Source organism: Bos javanicus, chromosome 23 (assembly GCF_032452875.1).
Source record: "Bos javanicus breed banteng chromosome 23, ARS-OSU_banteng_1.0, whole genome shotgun sequence".
NCBI classification, from domain to species: domain Eukaryota; kingdom Metazoa; phylum Chordata; class Mammalia; order Artiodactyla; family Bovidae; genus Bos; species Bos javanicus.
The window spans coordinates 31,932,114-31,954,344 of record NC_083890.1 but is presented as its reverse complement, the minus strand read 5'-3'; the positions used below and the strand labels follow the sequence as shown (position 1 = coordinate 31,954,344).

Below are 22,231 nucleotides of genomic sequence, written 5' to 3'. Positions count from 1 at the left end.
CTGGGTGTTGTGCTAAAAGCTTTAAATGTTTCACTCCTCATAGCAACCCTATGTCACAGCCTCATTTCAAGAGTGTGGAAACTGAGGCAGGGCCAAGTTAAGCAAGTTATATAATTCATCAAAGAGTCAGTGCTGTTGGGGCTCCTGTCCCCCACCCACCCACCCTCTACCCCTAGCTATTTTCCCAGCCCCATTGCCTCTGAGAGGGAGGGACCATGTGCAGCCCTGAGCATTTGTTCCCAGGGCACCCCAGGTTAAGGATCACTGCAGGTGCCTATGGAAGCCACACCCAACTTTGTTCCTTCAGGGTTGATTGTCACAGCTATAGGTCCAGCACTTCATTGGGTTGGCTCAGCAGGGTGACTTGGTCCAGAGAATGAATACACAGAAGTGCAAAAGGACTAAAGGCCAAAGTCTTAACTACTAAAGGGCATGTGTGCCCTGCTTCTCTCCTCCCACTGTCAATGTGATGTGCAATCCTGGAGCCAGAACCAATCCTCCTATGTTCAAGATGTCTAGAAACCCTAACTTAATACCTAAAGATTGTCTGTAGAACAAGAATTTGGGAGGAATGAAACCAGATGAACTGTTCAGTTCAGTTCAGTTCAGTCACTCAGTCATGTCCGACTCTTTGTGATCCCATGAATCGCAGCACGCCAGGCCTCCCTGTCCATCACCTTCTCCCGGAGTTCACTCAAATTCAAGTCCATCAAGTCGGTGGTGCCATCCAGCCATCTCATCCTCTGTCATCCCCTCTTCCTCCTGCCTCCAATCCCTCCCAGCATCAGAGTCTTTTCCAATGAGTCAACTCTTTGCATGAGGTGGCCAAAGTACTGGAGTTTCAGCTTTAGCATCATTCCTTCCAAAGAACACCCAGGGCTGATCTCCTTTAGAATGGACTGGTTGGATCTCCTTGTAGTCCAAGGGACTCTCAAGAGTCTTCTCCAACACCACAGTTCAAAAGCATCAATTCTTCGGCGCTCAGCCTTCTTCACAATCCAACTCTGGAATCCATACATGACCACTGGAAAAACCATAGCCTTGACTAGACGGACCTTTGTTGGCAAAATAATGTCTCTGCTTTTGAATATGCTATCTAGGTTGGTCATAACTTTTCTTCCAAGGAGTAAGCGTCTTTTAATTTCATGGCTGCAGTCACCATCTGCAGTGATTTTGGAGCCCAAAAAAATAAAGTCTGCCACTGTTTCCACTGTTTCCCCATCTATTTCCCATGAAGTGATGGGACCAGATGCCATGATCTTAGTTTTCTGGATGTTGAGCTTTAAGCCAACTTTTTCACTCTCCTGTTTCACTCTCATCAAGAGGCTTTTTAGTTCCTCTTCACTTTGTGCCATAAGGGTGGTGTCATCTGCATATCTGAGGTTATTGATACTTCTCCCGGCAATCTTGATTCCAGCTTGTGCTTCTTCCAGCCCAGCATTTCTCATGATGTGCCGGGGACCAGCCCCGGCTGATCCAGGGTATTCGAAGCGGGGACGGCGTCGGCGAGGATCAGGAAACAACTGCTTAATTAAACGTTAATTAAGGATATAAAGAGTAATAGAATGAGGATAGCTCAGTGAAGAAATTCAGTGGAGAAAAGAGGCTGAAATAAGGATAGCTCAGTGAGGAAATTCAGTGGAGAAAAGAGGCTGAATAATTCAGCCAGAAGGTAAGAGAAAGAACGACATGGTGAGACCAAGTTTCGGTGAACAAGGCCCACACTTTATTTTCCAAAGTAGTTTTTATACCTTAAGTTATGCATAGAGGATAATGGGGGAAGGGGTAGAGTCATGCAGTAAGCCAGGCTTTCTTCCTGCAAACTTATCATATGCAAAAGTTTAGGTGATTTGCATCATCTTCTGGCCCGGAGGCCTTTTTCTCTAAAGGTGATTATTCTCAAGTCAGGTGCCAACCTCCAAAAAGCATTAGATAAAGTTGCATTCCTACAGAGCAAAGGTATGGTGGGCTATAACAAGAAAAAGAATTAACTCAAGGGTCCCAGGTTACAAACATTAAAGCTACTATTTACACCAATTATATTAATCAGTACACTGCCAGGGACACAGCAGGTAAGGGATATGGAGACTTAGCAGCAAACATTGGCCCAACAAGTGAAAATCCCTTCACCAATACAATTTCTAATCAATCTTTTGACTGCCCAAAGGAATCTGTATTTAGACAGTTTAGAACATCTCATGCCTCTCACAGTTTGAAGGCTCTGAGCAATCACATGTGGCCGGAAAAACCTATTCAGGCAGGCTAGAGGACTTCCAAGGGAGTTTGTAGGTTGAAACACTGTCACACCCAGGAATTATTAACTGGAGCTATAAGCTAACTCTTTTTTCAGAGAGGTAGTGGGGGACAGCCCCCCGTAAAGTCAGAAGTGTAGGTGAAAGCACAAAGCAGAAAGTAGGCAGACTCTGGTTTTGGGGGTAGATTGCTCGAGAATTTCCAGGGAGACTCCTGAGGCTTGATCCCGCCTTTGCGTATGCCAAGCCTCCTTCCTCATGACCTTTGCCAGAGGCGGAGCTCGCTCCCCGCAATGATGTACTCTGCATATAAGTTAAATAAGCAGGGTGTACTGTAATGGTATTTTTAGTCACACAGCAGAGTCCATTTCTAGCAAAGGGATATTTCCACGCCTGATCAGTTATTGATGTTAATGGATGTTCCTTTCAGCTGACGGGTACCAGGCAGAAATTACTCTTCATCATCATCACTATTTTGTTCACCAATGTATCCCCTCTATCTGACATGTGGTTGTCAAGTTACATTTGTTAAATAAACGTGTTAATAATCCTCACTCTTTAACTGAAACTTTTCTAGATTTTAAGCCCCTACAGTTTACTCACCACAAGTTTTACAATTCATCTCATAATATTTTCACAAAATTCTCCTTGTATTAGTTTTCTATTGTTGCTGTAATAAATTGCCACAAATTTTGTGACCTAAAACAAAAATAAATTTATTATCTCATATTTTTGTAGGCCAGAAGACCATCATGGGTCTCATTGGGCTAAAATCAAGGTGACTGCAGACTATATGCCTTTCTGGAGGCACTAGCAAAGAATCTGTTTCCTTGCTCATTCAAATTGTTGGCAGAATTTCGTTTCTTGCAGTTGTAGGACTGAGGTGGTCATTTCTTGCTGGCTGTCAGCCTAGGGCTCTTTCCTGCTTCTGGAGGCTCCCACATTCCCTACCTCCTGGTCCTCTTCCTCCATCTTCAAAGAAGTAATCCAAGATAATCTTCCTATGAATCCAGGATAATCTCTCTACTTTAAGATCCATAACTTTAATTCCAACCTGTAAGGTCTCTTTGCCAACAAAGGTCCGTCTAGTCAAGGCTATGGTTTTTCCAGTGGTCATGTATGGATGCGAGAGTTGGACTGTGAAGAAAGCTGAGCACCGAAGAATTGATGCTTTTGAACTGTGGTGTTGGAGAAGATTCTTGAGAGTCCCTTGGACTGCAAGGAGATCCAACCAGTCCATTCTAAAGGACATCAGCCCTGGCTGTTCTTTGGAAGGAATGATGCTAAAGCTGAAACTCCAATACTTTGGCCACCTCATGCAAAGAGTTGACTCATTGGAAAAGACTCTGATGCTGGGAGGGATTGGAGGCAGGAGGAAGAGGGGATGACAGAGGATGAGATGGCTGGATGGCATCACTGACTTGATGGATGTGAATTTGAGTGAACTCCGGGAGATGGTGATGGACAGGGAGGCCTGGCGTGCTGCGATTCATGGGGTCACAAAGAGTCGGACACAACTGAGCGACTGAACTGAACTGAACTGAACTGAAGGTCTCTTTTTGCCATGTAATGTGTCATAATCAGAGGCTATGAAGATTATGGTGTGAACTCTTCAGCCTAGCACACATAGCCATGGCCTCGCTCACTCTTAAGGAGGCCTCTGTTCTGTATATGCTAAGGGCCTCCATGATTGGAGATTCATTCCTGTGACTCTCAACAAGAGTGACTCTTTTTGGAAATTTAATCTGTAGTTCTTCATTCAATTACTAAACTCAGGTATATATGCAAGTATCCCTTTGCAGAAAAGATGATTTTCCCTGTTGATGATATCTGGTGAAATTTCTACTGATCTTATCTCTTAGGTCAGTTCAGTTCAGTCACTCAGTTGTGTCCAACTCTTTGTGACCCCATGAATCGCAGCACGCCAGGCCTCCCTGTCCATCACCAACTCCCGGAGTTCACTCAGACTCACGTCCATCGAGTCAATGATGCCATCCAGCCATATCATCCTCTGTCATCCCCTTCTCCTCCTGTCCCCAATCCCTCCCAGCATCAGAGTCTTTTCCAGTGAGTCAACTCTTCGCATGAGGTGGCCAAAGTACTGGAGTTTCAGCTTTAGCATCATTCCTTCCAAAGAAATCCCAGGGCTGATCTCCTTCAGAATGGACTGGTTGGATCTCCTTGCAGTCCAAGGGACTCTCAAGAATCTTCTCCAACACCACAGTTCAAAAGCATCAATTCTTCAGCGCTCAGCCTTCTTCACATTTCAACTCTTACATCCATACATGACCACAGGAAAAACCATAGCCTCGACTAGACATACCTTTGTTGGCAAAGTAATGTCTCCGCTTTTGAATATGCTATCTAGGTTGAACATAACTTTCCTTCCAAGGAGTAAGTGTCTTTTAATTTCATGGCTGCAGTCACCATCGGTTCCCCAAAAGCTGACTCTGAGTCAAGGATTTTGTGTCAGGTTGTCTGTTTGAGATGTAATCCCAAGAAACTGCAAGTTTGAAAATAAATAAGAAGAGAAAGCCAACTAAAAGAAAAATGACATAAAGGGTACATTAATCAGTTGGTTGTCATGTGGCAACGGGGCTCCATCCCATCTATCCAGCACTGCTGTTAAGTCACTTCAGTCGTGTCCAACTCTGCGTGACCCCATAGACGTCAGCCCAGCAGGCTCTCCTGCCCCTGGGATTCTCCAGGCAAGAAAACTGGAGTGGATTGCCATTTCCTTCTCCAATGCATGAAAGTGAAAAAGTGAAAGTGAAGTTGCTCAGTCCTGTCTGACTCTTAGCGACCCCGTGGACTGCAGCCCACCAGGCTCCTCCATCCATGGGATTTTCCAGGCAAGAGTACTGGAGTGGGGTGCCATTGCTTTCTCCAATCCAGCACTAAGAAATATGTGAAATTGAGATGTGCTATGCTGACATCATCACCTGCCCACACCCCAACCACTAAACACACACACATACATACACACATAAATGGGGAGGGCTCTCCTGGTGATTACAAGCAACACCAAAATCCTTGGGGAAGTATCAAGGCTTCAAAAGAAAAAAGTATCACGCTTCTGAAAAAAAGAAAAAGAAATTATTAAAAGGCTCTGCACAGCTGTAAGATTTCAATTCCTGTACTGTTTCTGTGTGTTCTGCCCAGTAACTAGTGAGAAAGCAAGCTCAGGGATGCCATTGGCTGGCTGACCCACAGCCGGCTCTGAATCATTCATTGAAAATATTGTGATTTTGTGATCACCAGGTGGACCGGGCCCCGGGGCCCGCAAGCCCCACGCCGCCACTAACAAGAGGTGAAGAACAGTTTTTTTCTCCCCTTCCCGAAGGGTGGTGAATATGCCCCTGGGCGGGTTTAGGGGGAAGAGGGACAGCCAGAAAATCATTATTTGAGCGGAGGGAGGAGAAAAGAAAACGCAGACGTTCATTCTAGAAGGTAAGAAGGGGAGGGGATGCGCGACCGCTCGGGGTGAGGCAAAGGGTGGGAGGCGGTAGATGGGAGGAACAAAACCCAATAAGGGGAGAAGCGAGGACCCGGGGAAGGGAGGCTTCCGGGGGCGAGGGTGGACTTATCTTGGCGTCTAGCCTGAATCGCTGGGAGAAAAGGGAGGGAGGGTTTGGAAGAGTATCAAGTGGCGTCTGAAGAAACTCAACTCTGGCTAGAAAAGTGAGCCGAGGAGAGGGGAAAACTGCCTTCCAGATCGCTGTATTGTTGACATTCCATGCAGTGTTTAAAGGATCAATCTATCGGGAAATACTTAAACCGGGAGTCGAAGGGGGCGGCCCAAGAGAGAAGCTGGGGCGCTGATGATACCAACACGGGTTACAGGAAAGTATGACCTAGATCAGAACTATGGTGCCAAGTCTCCTTGGCTGATTCTCCACGTCTCTCTAGGTCTCCCGTCGGTGCCTCTCCGCGTGACTCCTCTTGGATGCTTATGGAGCCAGTTGCTTCTCTGTATTTTTCCCTGCCAGGCTTCCTTCTCTTCTTCCACCTCCTCAGCTCGTTTGCACCGATCTCAGGTAGGGGTGTACGCCACTAACTCCTATCAACTTCTCAGAAAGGAAAATCAACACTTAAGTCTGCAAAGGGTAAAGAAGGGCTGCAGTTGTGCTCACTCACCCTTTCATTCTGCACACAGTCATCATATGGATCACAGTCATCAGATGGATCCTAGGCGCACTCCAGTAGCAATCCAGTGAGAGCCAGAAAGCCAAGCTGTATATGTAACTTAAAAATCCTTAGTAGCTACATGTTAAAAAGGAAAAGGAAACCAACCGATGAAACAAACTTTCATAAAACATTTTAACTTCAAATAACCAAAGTATTATTATTTAAATTTTTAATTAATGTAAAATATGAACATAATGTAAATTATGAAATTTATTCTAAATTTTTAAAATTGTGTGTCTTTTACATTACAGCACATGCCAATCGGGACTAGCTAGTGGTGATCACACTGGACAGCTACAGTTTATATCCTATACCGCAGGCACTGTACTGGTTTGGGAAACAGAAGAAAACCTCTGTGAGCCCAGGGTTCATGAGGGGTGATCAGCGTAGGCTTCTCAATGTGTTGTTCATGAAGCATTAGTACCCCCGCTAGACACACCTACTAGGTGTTTTTTGTTTTGTTTTGTTTTTTACTACCGACCAGCCATATCCCTTCGCCCCCAGAATCCTCAGCCCAGGAAGCCCCTATGGCCTTAGAGAGAACATGTCTGTCCCCTGGAACACCCAGTTCCTTTGCTGTCTCAGAGAGTTGATGGCTGGTGCCCTTGTCTGAGTCTACCGCTTTGTGTAACAGTCCAGTTTACTGTCCTGGGACCAGCTTATCCAATCCTGGCCGTGGTGGGAGAAGACGCCACGTTACGCTGCCACCTGTCACCTGAGAAAAACGCTGAGGATATGGAGGTGCGATGGTTCCGGACGCAGTTTTCCCCTGCGGTGTTCGTGTACAAGGGCAGGAGGGAGAGAACAGACGAGCAGATGGAGCAATACCGGGGAAGAATAACTTTTGTGAGCGAAGCCATCAGCGAGGGGAGCGTGGGGCTGATCATACACAACGTCACCGCCCACGAAAACGGCATCTACTGCTGTTATTTTCAAGAAGGCAGATCTTACGATGAGGCCATCATGCACCTAACAGTGACAGGTGCGTGCTTTCGTTTTGTGAGGTTGCTTTTTCACAGCCTGACTCTTGGGGAAAGTTTTTCTCTTCACTCCAGGCCCCCTGCAGATCAGGGGAGTTTGTGCCTAGAATTCCCAGTAAACAGGGAGGGTGGCTTTTCCCTCCTCAAGGACTCAATGGGTTTGCTCTGCTACTGTGGGTATCAGCTCTTGAGACACACACAACTGTCATCTTGAGCAGGGGCGAATGCTTAGTCCCTACAGATTATCCTTATGCCTACTTCTGAGAAATCTCTAAGCATATTTCTCAGTAACATGTTTTAGAATTAGACATTTTTATTGTTAAATAGAATTTGTTGTTGCTTAGTCCCTGTGTTGTGTCCAACTCCTTGTGACCCCATGAACTGTATCCTGCCAGGCTTCTCTGTCCATGGGATTTCCAAGGCAAGAATACTGGAGTGGGTTGTGATTTCCTTCTCCAGGGAACCGTCCCAACCCAGGGATCAAACCTGCGTCTCCTGAATTGCAGATAGATTCTTTATCACTGAACCACCTTGGCCTGCAGGTGGCTACCCTGGTCTTCCATCTGGGTCCTAATGTGGCCTTTGCTCTATGGGTGTGCATTTCTTGTATCTCTGTGTGTCCTAATCTCTTTTTATAAGGACTCCAGCAGATTGGATCAGGGCCCACCCTAACAGCCTCACATTGACTTAATTACATCTCTAAAAGCCCTGTCTCCAAATACAGTCATGTTCTAAGGGACTGGAGATTAGGGATGCAGCATAAAAATTTTGCAGGGACACAGTTCAATCCATAACATGCCGTTTCTCAAAATGCCCAGCTGAGACAGGTTCCTAGGAGTAAAATGAGAAATAATGAGAAAACATTTAAATATTTTGAGAATATTAAATATTTAATATTAAAAATATAATGAGAAATATTTATCTTCATCCTTAATAGATACTACACATTTGTTTTGCAAAGTGTTTGTACCAATATACACTCTCACCGATCGTATAGGATACTCCACACCTTTTTCATTAAGTCCAAAGAGAAGTTTTTCACATGTGACTTCAATCTATTTTTTCCTTTCTAGTAAGTTATTTTCCATGACTGTGAGGATCAAACACCATTCTTGACGCTTTTCACTTCCTCTCCCTTCCCTGCTTTTTTCCTTGGGACATATCACCATCTTACAGAGTATGCATTTTACTTATTTATCCAGATTACTGTGTCTCTTCCACTAAAATGTAGTTTTCATAAAGGGTTGTTTTCTCTTTTGTTCTTGCTGTATTCACATCTTTAGAACTGAACCTGAAGCATAACAGATGCTCAGTAAATATTATCGACAGAATAAGTGAATCTGCTCCGTAAAGCTGTAAGTGGTCATCACATCATACCTGAGCTATCTCTATTCTAAGCCTGAGATCTATTTTATTTTTCATCTTTTCCCATGAGCCTCTTACCAGTCCATGCTTTTAATTATCTTTGACATATGCTTTAGTCAGGATTGTTGAGCTTATGCTCTGGTCTAAGCAGCCCTCAAATCCTAGTAGGTTAAATCAACAAAAATCTATTTCTGACACATGAAGTATATCCTTCATGAGTCTGGTGGGGCTCTACTTCATACAGACCTGCCTGGAACTTTATGGTTCACCTTGGCAGAGGGAAAGAGAGCTTGGCCTATCCCACTCTGAATTGAGTCGTTGGACAATTTTTTGTTTGTTTTACTGTTTTTTTGGTTTGGTTAATTGGCTGGCTGGTTTTGTCCTTCGATCTGTTGTCTCATACTTGCCTTTACTGAATCCCCCTGAAATGTTTTGTAGGATTTCTTCCCAAGTTGTTGAGGTCTTTTGAATCTTATCCCACTTCAGAGTTTCCATGCCAGCCTTTCAATCCGCAACTAGTTGTTTTTTTTATTTTCCATCTTGAAAAGATCAAATTGAGGAAGAATCAGTAAGACTTAAGTGAGGTTTAATTTTGTCTTTGGTATAATTTGTGGAAGGTAAATATCTCTGAATTGGGGCGTAAAGCCTGGCTTTGCACGCTAGCTCTGTCAATTCTAAAAACCAACACCTCCTTTTGATTATCAGATAGCTGTGGTGATGAGAAGCCCTAAACCAGGAGAAGGGAGACAGTGCCTTCAAGTCAAAAAGTTTCTTAAAATTCTGCCAGCCTGGCAGGTTTCTGTCCTTATTATATTGAACTTAAAACTTCAAGAAGCCAGAGCTGCTGAGAAGTCCTCTCAGGGCAGAAAGTGAAAGCCTAGACCTGTTTGTTTCTGATCAGAGTGGACACACCCATCCAGAAGTGAGAAAATTAAAATCTCTAGCTGAATGAATCAGTCAACAAACATTTATTAGGAGGCAGATAGATGCTTGCTCCTGTGATGGAGTCCGTAGGGAGAGCCCAAAGAAGAGTGCAATGTAAGCATTTCCCCTCTTAGAGATCTCACTTTTTTTTTTTCAACATGTTGGCCTCCTGGTATTCTCCAAAATCAAGGTTTTCTTCCTTCCTTTTCTCCTTACTGTCTTCTTCCTTCCTTCTTCCATCCCTCCCTCTTTCTCCCTTCACAGAAGAGAGTGCATGGAATGTGCCTAATAGTTTTTTCTGGACACCAGCCTCTTGCTTTCTTGCCTCTTCATCACCAAGAGCTGCTTTCCTAATACACTTTTGCTAAGACACCATTACCTCTGTTACAGAGCCCTGGTCTCTCTCCCCAGGCCTGGGCTCTAAACCCGTTATTGAAATGAAGAGCCCCGAGGATGGAGGTATCAGGCTGGAGTGTACATCTGCAGGGTGGTACCCAAAGCCCCACGCTGTGTGGAGGGGCCCTCATGGTGAGACCATGCCCCCCCTGGAAGAGGCTTACACTGTGAGTGCAGATGGGCTCTTCCTGGTCACCATGGCTGTGATCATCAGGGACCATTCAGTGAGGAACATGTCCTGCTCTGTCAGCAACACCCTGCTCGACCAGGAGAAGGAAACTGTGATTTTCATTCCAGGTTAGTTCCCTGCTCTCTGGAGGCTCATTTCTTTATTTCTTTCTTTTTTTTCTTCCTGGAGGCTCAATTCATGGAGGCCGGTTGCTCAGCAGACAGATTGGAGCCCAGCAGGAGGATGGGGAGGTAGGGCCATGGGGTAGAAGGATCCTGAGCCCTGAAGAGCTGGAAGCTACAGCTGAGCTGAGGCCTCTCCTTGTCATAAGAGGAAAATCAAATTGTCTCAAAACACAGGGGTAGAAAGCCTCCTTAAGGGTAAATCTGATAGTTGTTTGATCATGGTCCTTATCCTGCAGCAATTTGCAAACATTTAGAACAGTCCTAAAACAATGGACGGTGGTGTGGGTGGGTGTTGTCTGCTGAAGCCCTCCCTTCCTCCCCATGATATTTTCCAAGGGACAGTGTTCAAGAAAGTCTGTCTATAGACATTCATGAATGCATTAAAGAAGTACTAAACAAGTATCTGTATGCTCAAGGTACTGTTCTCGAAATCGAAGATAAATCAGTGAACAAAATACAAGAAGATGCCTGCCCTCGTGGGTCTCACATTCTAGAACAGCAGAGGACAATAAGTGAAATCATTAATTAAAACAAGGAGTGAAGTAATTAAACTGTGGACTGTATCAGATAGTGATAAGTATTGTAGAAAAATATTATATTTAAACTCCTGAGGCAGTTTATCTGGCAGTTTTCAAAGACCCCTTAAGATGCAGATATGATTGGAATGAATTGAGGCCAGGGAGAGTTGGAGGAGACGAATCCAGAGAGGCCATAGGTCTGGATTGTATGGGGCAGTGTAGGCCACAAATGAACTTTGGCTTTTAATCTCAATAAGATAGGAAACATTGTAAGGTTTTGAACAAAGAAATAACATGATCTCACTTAGGCTGCTGTGCTGAGGACAGACAGCAGAAGGGCAGAAGGTATGGACAGAAGCAGGGAGGAGGGTATTGTAATGTTCCAGGCAAGAAGGGATGGTGGCTTATATCACACAGTGGCTGTGCTGATTCTATATGGCTGGTTAGCTTTTAGTCAGCCTTGTCCCACCCATGGTGACTCAACGTGTTACTTGCTTTTTTGTCTGCTGAGCCCCCAATCCTGGCAATCACTGTGGGGTGGCCAGTGCAAAGTCGAAGTTTGTTTCCCTAGCTGGGGTTTCTCAGAGAGAAGCTGGTGGAGCAGGGACCTGAGAGAGCTCTTCAGATCTGTGCCCTGAGGGGCTCTCATTCTGGAGCTCCTTTTTCTCACTAAATAGGATTTGGGGGCTCCCTTTTCAGAATCCTTTATTCCCAGAACATCTCCCTGGATGGTGGCCCTGGCGGTCATCCTGCCATCTCTGCTTCTCCTCATTGCTGGGAGCATCTATCTCATCAAGAAACTCCATCTGGGAAAAAAGATTCTGTCCATGCAAAAAGAGGCTGAAAATGAAGAGAAAGAAATTGCACGTAAGGAACTGGGGAAAGAACGTGTGGAAAAAGAGAAAGAATGCCAAACAAAAGGTAAAAGAGTAGGAGGACAGTTCACTGTCACACAACTCGGCCAGCTAAAAGCCTGGGAAACAGAGAGGGCATGAATAAAAGCAGCACCAAGGGCTTGGAACTCGCACATCCTAGTAATGAATCCCTCAGACCTGACTTTCTTCCACTCTGCAAATGCTGCATCCATTCACCTGGCTACATGTAGCCCTATCTTGTTGGACAAAAGCAAATCTAAAAAAGTACTGATAGTATCGAGCCACCTGATCATATATCATTTCTGGTATCTTGACAGTTCCCTAGGCAGTGTGGGAGGAGGGTGGTGGTATTCACAGAAAAGATCAACTTTTCATTATTTAAGACAAACTCAGACTTTCTTAGTTCTTCTCTTAAAGACATTCATTTGTTTCTATTTCCTTTTCAGAGCAACTTCAAGAAGAATTGCGTAAGTTTAACATTTCCTAAACTATTCCCTGCATGATTTGTATTCTGCTCTCTTAGCCATTATCTCATGAAGCTCATCTCTCTGCCTGTCCCATTGCAGGATGGAGAAGAAACCTCTTACATGCGGGTGAGCGCCTCTAACATTCCCTGAGATCCTGAGCTTTCTCCCCACCAGGCAGCCAACACGACACATTAGAGGAGCAAGGGGGCCCAAGGCTGGCTGGGGAAGCAGGAGCCTGGCTTAGTGCACTAGCAGGATCCCACCCAGTGCTGGATTCTACCTCTGCTGTCAGAGACACTCCACAGGTTTTAACGAATTCTATAGTTTACTCCTGACCATTCTTTCTTTTTTAGAATAATTTCACCCATGATCCGGAGAAGGCAATGGCACTCCACTCCACTACCCTTGCCTGGACAATCCCATGGACAGAGGAGCCTGGTGGGCTACAGTCCATGGGGTTGCTATGAGTCAGACACGACTGAGCAACTTCACTTTCACTTTTCACTTTCATGCACTGGAGAAGGAAATGGCAACCCACTCGAGTATTCTTGCCTGGAGAAGTCCAGGGACAGGGGAGCCTAGTGGGCTGCTGTCTATGGGGTTGCCCAGAGTCAGACACGACTGAAGGAACTTAGCAGCAGCAGCAGCATCCATGATCACCAAAGGTCTACCATACAAAGTGAGTGAGGGAAGTCACTCAGTTTTGTTTGGCTCTTTGCGATCCCATGGGCATAGCCCGCCAGGCTCCTCTGTCCGTGGAATTTTCCAGGCAAGAATACTGGGGGGGGTTGCCATTTCCTTCTCCAAGGGATCTTCCCAACCCAGAGATCGAACCCAGGTCTCCCGTGTTGCGGGCAGATTCTTTACTGTCTGAGCCACCAAAGAAGCATAAACACTCAAGCTGCCAAAACCCAGGAAACCACACATAGTAGAGCCCCCCAAAAGTTACATTTTAGTAGCCGTTGTTCTTTGAGTCCTGATTAATTTGAAAGAAGACAATACTGGCTTAGCTGTCTTTAACGTGGGAGATGGTATATAGACTACACAGTGGAAGAGCCGTGTGTGGGAAAGGCAATGAAGTTCCCAGGCCTGGCTCAGGGGTGTGTAGAGGCCAGAAATGCCTTCCTGCTCCAAGAGAGCGCTGATATTCTGTGTATAGGGGAGGGGATGTGGGCAAGAGGGAAAGTACAGAGTCCAATGACCTGGTCCTAGTAAGCACTTTTGAGTTTTATGATTTGTCACCTTCTGCTCAAGAGCATCAAAGAATCCAGCCTTTGCTGGATCCCACAGCACTCAGACGTTTCCTCTTTCAAATTTCAAAATTATCACCGTTAGACATATAAATTTGGAGAAAGAAAAAAATCATTTTAACACAGTTGTTTTGTATTAGATGGAGACTGACTAATAGTAACTGCCAAAAAGTAACTGCAGAGACGGCTGCAGAATGTCAGGGGTCTGAAACATTTCTTATATCTGACAGGTCATAACTGTAGTCATCACACCCATGTTATTAAAGCAAAATGGATGGATATAGTTTCCCCTACCTTTTGCCCTCAGGCAGCAGGATGACTTTGGGGGAGATTATCTTCCTTTTTTAGCTTCTGAAGGGTGCTCTTGTTAGTCATTTAAATCAGTTGTCAGCGGGTTAAACCAGTAGGACACAGAGGACCGTGTAGGGACCCTTTATCACCCTTATCTGTATAGGGAAAAAATCAGCCTTACTTGCTTAATTGGGGGAGGGGAAGAGGATGGATTCTCTTTGCTAGTTTAAGCCAAGTGGGAAACTTTATTCTAACTTGAGCCCCAGAGATCATATATCTTGAATAGAAAAGCTGACAGATCTGAGAACTTTGAGAGAAAGTGGAGCCATTCATTTCAGCTCATTGGCTGAACTTTCTGTATTTCTTAGAGCCCCAGTCCTCCTCTACCCGTGGCAGCGCTCCTGCCACTCAAGAGAGAGAAGTGCAGACTCAGTAATTCAGTTCTATCTGTGAGCTGCCTGGGATCTGGGATCAAGGGGCTTTCATGGAAAAGACTGTTACCCAGGGGATTCTCCCCATGCTTTCTGGGATCTCTCAGGGGACCAGGAGTCAGGTCCTGGTCTCAGGATCTCAGGATCTCACAGTTTTGTGAGATCCCAGGCCTAACCCTGAGATTTCCTCTGCAGCTGATGTGGTCCTGGACCCAGACACTGCTCATCCTGAGCTCTTCCTGTCAGAGGACCAGAGAAGTGTGAGAAGGGGCCCTTCCAGGCAGAGCGTGCCTGACAACCCGGAGAGATTCGACTGTCGGCCTTGTGTCCTGGGCCTGGAGAGCTACTCCTTAGGGAGACATTACTGGGAGGTGGAAGTCAAAAACGTGATGGTGTGGGCTGTGGGGGTTTGTAGAGACAACGTTGAGAGGAAAGGGGAGGCCCTCCTGGTTCCTCAGAACGGCTTCTGGACCCTGGATATGTTTGAGAACCAATACCGTGCCCTCTCCTCCCCAGAGAAGATTCTTCCCCTGAAAGAGCGCCTTCACCGGGTGGGCGTCTTCCTGGACTATGAAGCTGGAGATGTGTCCTTCTATAACATGAAGGACAGGTCACATATCTACACATGTCCCCGTTCACCCTTCTCTGGACCCCTAAGGCCCTTCTTCAGGCTGGGGTCCGATGACAGCCCCCTCTGTATCTGTCCATCTTTTAGAGGGGCCCAGGGGGTCACAGTGCCTGAGGGGGGCCTGGTCCTTCACAGGGCAGAGACCCACCACAACCACCAATTCCCTGGTCTCAGAGCCAGGTAGGGAAACCCAGGCCACCTCTACTACAGCACCGCCTGAAGGAATACTACCCTCCTTCCTTCTGGTCACAGGAGAATCTCCCCCGGGGTTCCCCTGGACATGTCTTCAAGCCCCAGAGCATGTGTCTCCCTCATTAGGCTATTGCTTTAGTAACTTGTTGCATGTAACCATGGGGCAGGGGCCAGTCTCAGGAACACTAAGTGCTGCCACATGGCTCCCAACCAACAAGTAAGTGTGAGAAAGTGACAGGCAGAGAACCAGCTGCTTTAACATCGGATGACACATTCAGCCCGAGACTGGAATTGACATCAGATACTGTGGATCTGGGGATTCCCTAATAGCTCAGTTGGTAAAAAAAAAATCCACCTGCAATCTGCTGGAGAAGGGATAGGCTACCCATTCCAGTATTCTTTGGCTTCCCTTGTGGCTCAGCTGGTAAAGAATCTACCCGCAATGTGGGAGACCTGGGTTTGATCCTGGGGTTGGGAAAATCCCCTGAAGAAGGGAAAGGCTCCCCACTCCAGTATTCTGGCCTGGAGAATTCCATGGACTGTAAAGTCCACGGGGTCACAAAGAATCGGACACGACTGAGCGACTTGCACTTGCACTTTCACTGTGGATCTGGGGCAAGGACAATGGGACATACTGAGATGTAAGAAGGACAGGGAGCCAGAAATGGAGGTCAGAGATGGAGGAAGTAAGACAGAAGGTCCATTTCTAACCCACCCCCAGGATTTCCAGAGCACACAATAAAGCTCCACAGGCCTAGATTCAGGATGATCTAGGATGAAGGAGAATGAAGGACGAGGATGCATCTGGGCCTGGCCTGGCCTGGCTCAGGTATCCCTACAATAAACAAGGCGTCAATACTTTGTTATTGGTTGTGGCCTAAGGTTTAAGGTCCCAGATGAGCAGATAAGCATTGGACCAAGTGGATCTCAAAGTTCAGGTTCAGTGAGGAGAGCAGTGCTTTCCAACTTTTTGGCCTCAGGATGCATTTAGACACGTAAAAATTATTGAGGACAGAAAAGTGCTTTTGCTCATTTGAATTATATCTATCAATATGTGTGGCATTAGAGATTAAACTGAGAAATTTTTTAATGTATTTATTAACTTATATTAAAAAAGGAACAAGTCAATTATAGGTTAATATGTAAAACATGTTTCAGGAATGATCACTATCTGTTGTTTCCAATATAAAATAAAGTTTATTGCGAAGTGTGGTATTTTTTAATGTTTTTGAAAATCTAATGTCTGGCTCCTAGAAGGTAGCTAGATCCTCACCATCTGCCTCTGTATTCAATGCTGGAATCACAGGTCATGGAGGCTCTAGAAAGCATTATCTACACTACTGAGAGAATGAGAGGAAAAATGACAAATAATATCTTATTATTATTATGGAACAATATTAACTTTGTAAACTCAAAATGTAACAGAGATGCCCCCCCCTCAAAAAAAAATCTGTGAAACATCCTTTGAGAAGCAGGATAAAGGCTCCTGGAATTGAGTCAGGCATTTAAAATTATGGCATAAATGGTAGTATTGGACTTTATGTAATTCGGGCATCCAATTGTAAAACTTGGCTGAAAAATTTAAAAGATAGTTAAAAAGTTCAAAATTGTATTACTGCAGTTCCTACAGTAAACAAGGTGTCACGATGGACACGTTCTAGAAAATATCTGAAACATTGAACTCGGTGATTTGTTGAGATGGAAAACTGGTTTATTAATGTGCGTGTGTTTTATTTTTGGTGCTGTTGACATGATAACATTTGAGCAGTTTTAACTAAAAGCACCAGACTGTAAGTTAGGAAATAAGTGCTACTAATACCTGCCTGTGTTAATCTTAGAAAAATTACAGCTTTTCAGTGTTTTGGATTCCATAAAATAAGACTTTGCGTGGGTTTGCATATCTTTTATTATAGTTTGTAAAACACTTTTATTTATTCAGTATCCTTGCTTTCTCATAAGAAATGTACTAATCCCCATTTCACAGTGAAATAGTGTGGTCTAGCAAGTTAAAGTGATTTTTGTTGTTATTTAAGGAAAATAGAGTTTTCATTCTTACTTTTTAAAAAAATTGTCTCATCTTTAAGGCAGCTTCTAAACATAAAATTTTGATGTTTTAAGTATTTATTGAAACTAAGAATGAACCCAATGCTCTGCTAATCACTGTATAAAATAGCATAGAACTCAGCTCCCAGCTTCCTTTACTCAATCTTTCATTCATATATTTATTTATTCATTCATTCTCAAGAAATTTATCACCTTTAATGTATTGATCATGTGCAGTCTGTTGTGCCATGAAAGAAATAAACAGGATGATATTATAGAGAAGAATGGGTGGGAGCTAAGGAGGGCTACTTTAGGTAGAAAATTAGATGGTAAAGTTAAGGAGGGCTTCCTGGAGGAAGTGATGGGTCTTCTGAGACTTGAGGACTAAGAAAGATTCCCAAGTGGCAGGAATCTTGTGCCTACAAGCCCCAAAACAGAAATAAACTAACTAGTTAAAGGACATAACCCCCTACTGTCAGAGCAAAGACTGAGAATGGGACAAACAAGTAGAAAGAAGACAGACTCTCTGGGGCCTCATAGCAAAGTGCTGAGAATCAAACTGAAGCAGAATCTTACGGAAAACCAAAGCTCAAGTGAACAGAAAATGTCTGGAGTCACCCGAGTGTTATTATTGCCTCTTCCTAAAAGGATTACTTTTTTTTTTTTTTGGTCACACTGCACAGGTTGCAAAACACAGAGTCCTAACCACTGGACCACCAGGGAGGTCCCAGATTACTAATTCTTAACAGCATGGGGAATTAAATTTTCCAGAATTTCCTTCTTTCTGGATTTGGGGCCTGGGAGGGAGGTGGAGTAGAATATGGAGAAAAGGGGAATGGCCTCCAGGGACTTTTCCCCTTCATTGAGTGTCACGAGTCGGGCCCCTTATAATGATTCCAGCACCCTCAGGGGCTGAGAGCCACAGTGTCTGTGACTCCCATCTGCCCTCTTGGCTCTGACTGTGGCTTGGATTCAACCCCAAAATGTCAGGTGACTCCCGACATTTTCTGTTCAACTTCAAAGAATTCTGAATCAAGACCTTGTAGTGGAAGTTTTTCAGATTTTTGGCATCTTAGTTTAATTAAAGAGAGACTTTGAAAAAAATTAATATTGGAGTAATAGCTGATTAACAATGTTGTGACAGTTTCAGGTGTACAGCAAAGTGACTCGATTATACATATCAAAGAGGGACTTTAGTCTTTTACCTCGGATGGACTGGGAGTTATCATCAGTGATTATTGGGTAATAGTTTCTTCAGTGGTTAATCTTATTCCCCTTGGATCCCCATGTTGGAGAGAGTGGGCTGGGCCAAGGAGGGAGGTGTGGTGGGGAGATTGGAAGTTAGGTCTTCTTGGCACATTCTACCATTATAGGAAGTTTTCTCAGCTTAAGGGAAAGTGAAACTTACGTATCTCTGGACTCATGGAGAGCTTTCCTTAATCACGTAACTATTTACACAGGCTCGACGGGAAACAGCCAGGCACATTGCTGCCAGGCTGGTTCACAGGATCATTCTTTTTTCTCCCCAGTCTCCCTGATGCTTGGCTCTAAATCAACCCTTTCATACCATAAAACGCAGGGTATGTGTATAATTATCCCAGACCTTTTAATTACAGTTACTATTAATAATCAAGCTTAGAGGACTTTGATATTAGTGACATAAGTAATCTGACACAGATAAGGTATATGTACAATTATCAGTAAATAAGCTAACATTTATAATCCAAGCAGTCTCTTGGGACTATGAATCAGCACACATGCAGCTTATTCTTACATCCATCTAACAATCATTGACTGTCGGCCATGAGCCAACCACAGTCTAGGCTTTGATGAAAAATAACAGTAATCAAGACAGGTGTCATGCATGGAGTACTGTCAACCAGGGAGCACACCCAAGTTTCAATGGCCATACTTTCTACTGAGCTTTCATTATGTAGCCTTGACTGATCGAATCATGGACCACATAGTGATTGAACTCCTTCTCCAGCCCCTCTCTCTTCCTGAGTCAAGCTGACCACAAAAAGCTCAAATCCTCAATCCCCTTGGCACATGATTGGACTTTCTGTTTTGCTGACTCACCATCTCATTAGAATAAACTATCAGGTTCAGTCCAGTGAGCTCACCAGGAATAATACAACACTCTTAATACTCAGGAAATTCCAAGGGTTTAGGTTATTTCCCAGGAGACTAGACAAAGGCCAGACTCCTCACTACACAGTTTGAAAAACAATATCAAGGAGAAAGGACTAGGGTGCAGTTGGATTTGGGCTACTACCAGAATAGAAAGATCAGAGCACCAAAGGATGGTAGGGAAAAGTGTGGACAGGCCAGAGAAATAGGGAGAGCAAATGCAGTGTGGACTCTTGAGGTAGCAAAAGGAGTTTGTGTTTTCTTTTAACTATAATTGGAAACTATTATTGTAAACAAGGAAGTAACAGAACAATTTCTGGTAATTCCCTGGTGGCCCAGTGGTTAGGTTTCTGCATTTTCACTGCTGAGGATGAGTTCAATTCGAGGTGGGCAAAATAAGATCACGCAGGGTGAGGCAAAAAAAAAAAAAAGAAAGAAAGAATTTCCTTTTAAAAGAGAAAAATAGAAAACTTTGAAGATGTTATACTAATGAACTTGATGTTAGAGAAATGGGTAGCCTCTAGAAGCTAGTGTTGGGCACATTATTCCAAAACATAGCACCTTGGCATATAGAATATCTTAAAGCTCAACATTCAGAAAACGAAGATCATGGCATCCGGTCCCATCACTTCATGGGAAATAGATGGGGAAACAGTGGCAGACTTTATTTTTTTGGGCTCCAAAATCACTGCAGATGGTGACTGCAGCCATGAAATTAAAAGATGCTTACTCCTCGGAAGGAAAGTTATGACCAACCTAGATAGCATATTCAAAAGCAGAGACATTACTTTGCCAACAAAGGTCCGTCTAGTCAAGGCTATGGTTTTTCCAGTAGTCATGTATGGATGTGAGAGTTGGACTATAAAGAAAGCTAAGCATCAAAGAATTGATGCTTTTGAACTGTGGTGTTGGAGAAGACTCTTGAGAGTCCCTTGGACTGCAAGGAGATCCAACCAGTCCATTCTGAAGGAGATCAGCCCTGGGATTTCTTTGGAAGGAATGATGCTAAAGCTGAACTCCAGTACTTTGGCCACCTCATGCGAAGAGTTGACTCATTGGAAAAGACTCTGATGCTGGGAGGGATTGGGGGCAGGAGGAGAAGGGGACGACAGAGGATGAGATGGCTGGATGGCATCACTGACTCGATGGACGTGAGTCTGGGTGAACTCTGGGAGTTGGTGATGGACAGGGAGGCCTGGCATGCTTCGATTCATGGGGTCACAAATAGTCGGACACGACTGAGCGACTGAACTGAACTGAACTAAAGATAAAGGAGTCTAAGAAAATTGCAGGAGAAAGGCATCTGCCTCTCATCCTTTTTTCCCTGAAAGCAGAAATATAAATCTCACATATGAAAGGTAACTTCCCTGTACCAGGTAGCAAGAAGATATCTTTATCACCAAGGGGAAGGCTATATAAACAAACCTGTTATTTCTTCACAATTTACTTCACAATTTACCTTTACCATGAGCCCCTTTGCCTCATCAATTCCTCACAAATTTGTTTCTTTGCCTAAAATGGATTGAAACTTCCTGCTCTGACCACTTCTTCAGGTCTTCAATCTCTTGTGAGGTCTGTCAAGTAACACATGTAAAAATTCAATAAATTTGTATGCTTTTCTCCTGTTAATTTGTGTTTGTCAGTTTAATTTTCACAACCAGAGATCCTAAGAGAGTTGATTTTTATTAAAAATTTTTTTATTGATGTGTATTTGCTGTACAATATTATATAAGTTATAGGTGTACAATATAGTAAGTCACAATTTGTAAAGGTTGTAGTCTATTTAGTTATTGTAAACTATTGTAAACTACCATATCTTTGTAGTTTATCTTACACCTAATAGTATTCCCCTACCCCTGTATTGCCCCTCCTTGAAGGTTGTTTTTTAATATGATACCACTGCACTTCTAGGAACAAGTTTCTACACTGGGTACTTATTGCTAAGTAACGAATCACCCTAAAAGTTACTGACTTAAAATAACACTCAGTTGTTATTATTCATATGTCGAGGTGTCAGCTGAGTGTGGCTAATCTAGTCCTCAACTCAGCTGGGCTTTTCTGCTTCAAGCTGCAGTGGCTAAGTAGCTCAGCTTCTCGTGACAAGTCTATGAGTTGGCTGGGGCAACTATTCCACTTGTCTCCTATCCTAAGACTAAATGACTGATCAAAGCAGTTTCTTCTTATGACAGTCAGTTCCTTATGGTGTTCAAGAGTGAATGGTGGGGACTTCCCTGGAGGTCCAGTGGTTAAGACTCTACACTGTCAATGCAGTTCAATCCTTGGTTGGGGAACTAAGATTACACATGCCGTGGCCAAAAAAAAAAAAAAAAGGTGAATGGAAACAGGCAAGGCATCTCAAGAGGTCTTGGAATAGAAATATTGTCAATTTCTACATGCCACTGGTTAAAGCAAATCACGTGGCCAAATGCAAAGTTAAGAGGTGGGGAAATATACTTTGCCATGATGAGACCATATCAAAGATGAGGATTCTGGGAGGATTGAAGGACTGGGGTTAGTAATTCAATCTTTCACACCATTGTTCAAGATCCACCAAATTTCTATTTCTTACTCAAAACCTTCTAGTAGTATTTCCATCCCTAGCACTCCTCCTATCTCTAGACATGTGCTGGGATTTCATACCCTTTTAGATAACTTCCACTCAAAGGTCATCCTAGTCTAGAAATTTAGGAATACGATTCTAGATTTTTCAAAGTTGAAAGGGACTCTAAAGGTTATAATGCCCCCAATATGTTTAGATCTGAAGGAAAATGCAGACTCCAGTTGAGGAAGAAAGAAAGAAACAAGCCTAGCAGCTGCTATAGTGTTCTTCACTTAAACATCTCACAGACACCAACATCAGACAAGACCATTCTGTGCTTGTGATGGAGAGAGACAAAAACAAATCCACTCTACGATCTTATCAGCACAGGCAAAAACAAAACAAGAA

At 44.0% G+C, this 22,231-nt stretch overlaps 1 protein-coding gene across 3 annotated transcripts; it reads left to right on the top strand.

Annotated features, from left to right (window-relative positions):
- Nucleotides 1–3,549: 3,549 nt before the first annotated feature.
- Nucleotides 3,550–20,913, top strand: BTN2A2 (butyrophilin subfamily 2 member A2). 3 transcript variants are annotated; one of them, XM_061399283.1, is made up of 8 exons: nt 3,551–5,702; nt 6,162–6,289; nt 7,075–7,422; nt 10,121–10,402; nt 11,677–11,898; nt 12,299–12,319; nt 12,419–12,445; nt 14,487–20,913. In XM_061399283.1, exons 2-8 carry the CDS (start codon nt 6,199–6,201, stop codon nt 15,101–15,103), a joined length of 1,608 nt encoding a protein of 535 aa, XP_061255267.1. In that variant the 5' UTR covers nt 3,551–5,702; nt 6,162–6,198; the 3' UTR covers nt 15,104–20,913. The 3 variants fall into 3 exon arrangements, 2 of the variants coding, with proteins under 2 accessions (XP_061255268.1, XP_061255267.1); XR_009733082.1 differs by having other exon boundaries at nt 3,550–5,702; nt 11,677–12,319; nt 12,419–12,624; nt 14,487–14,573; XM_061399284.1 differs by having other exon boundaries at nt 3,550–5,702; nt 11,677–11,844; nt 12,419–14,541.
- Nucleotides 20,914–22,231: the final 1,318 nt, after the last annotated feature.

What these genes read in the sequence shown, in the direction of transcription:
- BTN2A2 (XM_061399283.1), top strand. Translation starts at nt 6,199, where the DNA reads ATGCTTATGGAGCCAGTTGCTTCTCTGTATTTTTCCCTGCCAGGCTTC. An exon ending in CATGCACCTAACAGTGACAG is followed by an intron (nt 7,423 to 10,120) that starts GTGCGTGCTTTC and finishes CTCTCTCCCCAG; the next exon opens with GCCTGGGCTCTAAACCCGTT. An exon ending in GCAACTTCAAGAAGAATTGC is followed by an intron (nt 12,320 to 12,418) that starts GTAAGTTTAACA and finishes GTCCCATTGCAG; the next exon opens with GATGGAGAAGAAACCTCTTA.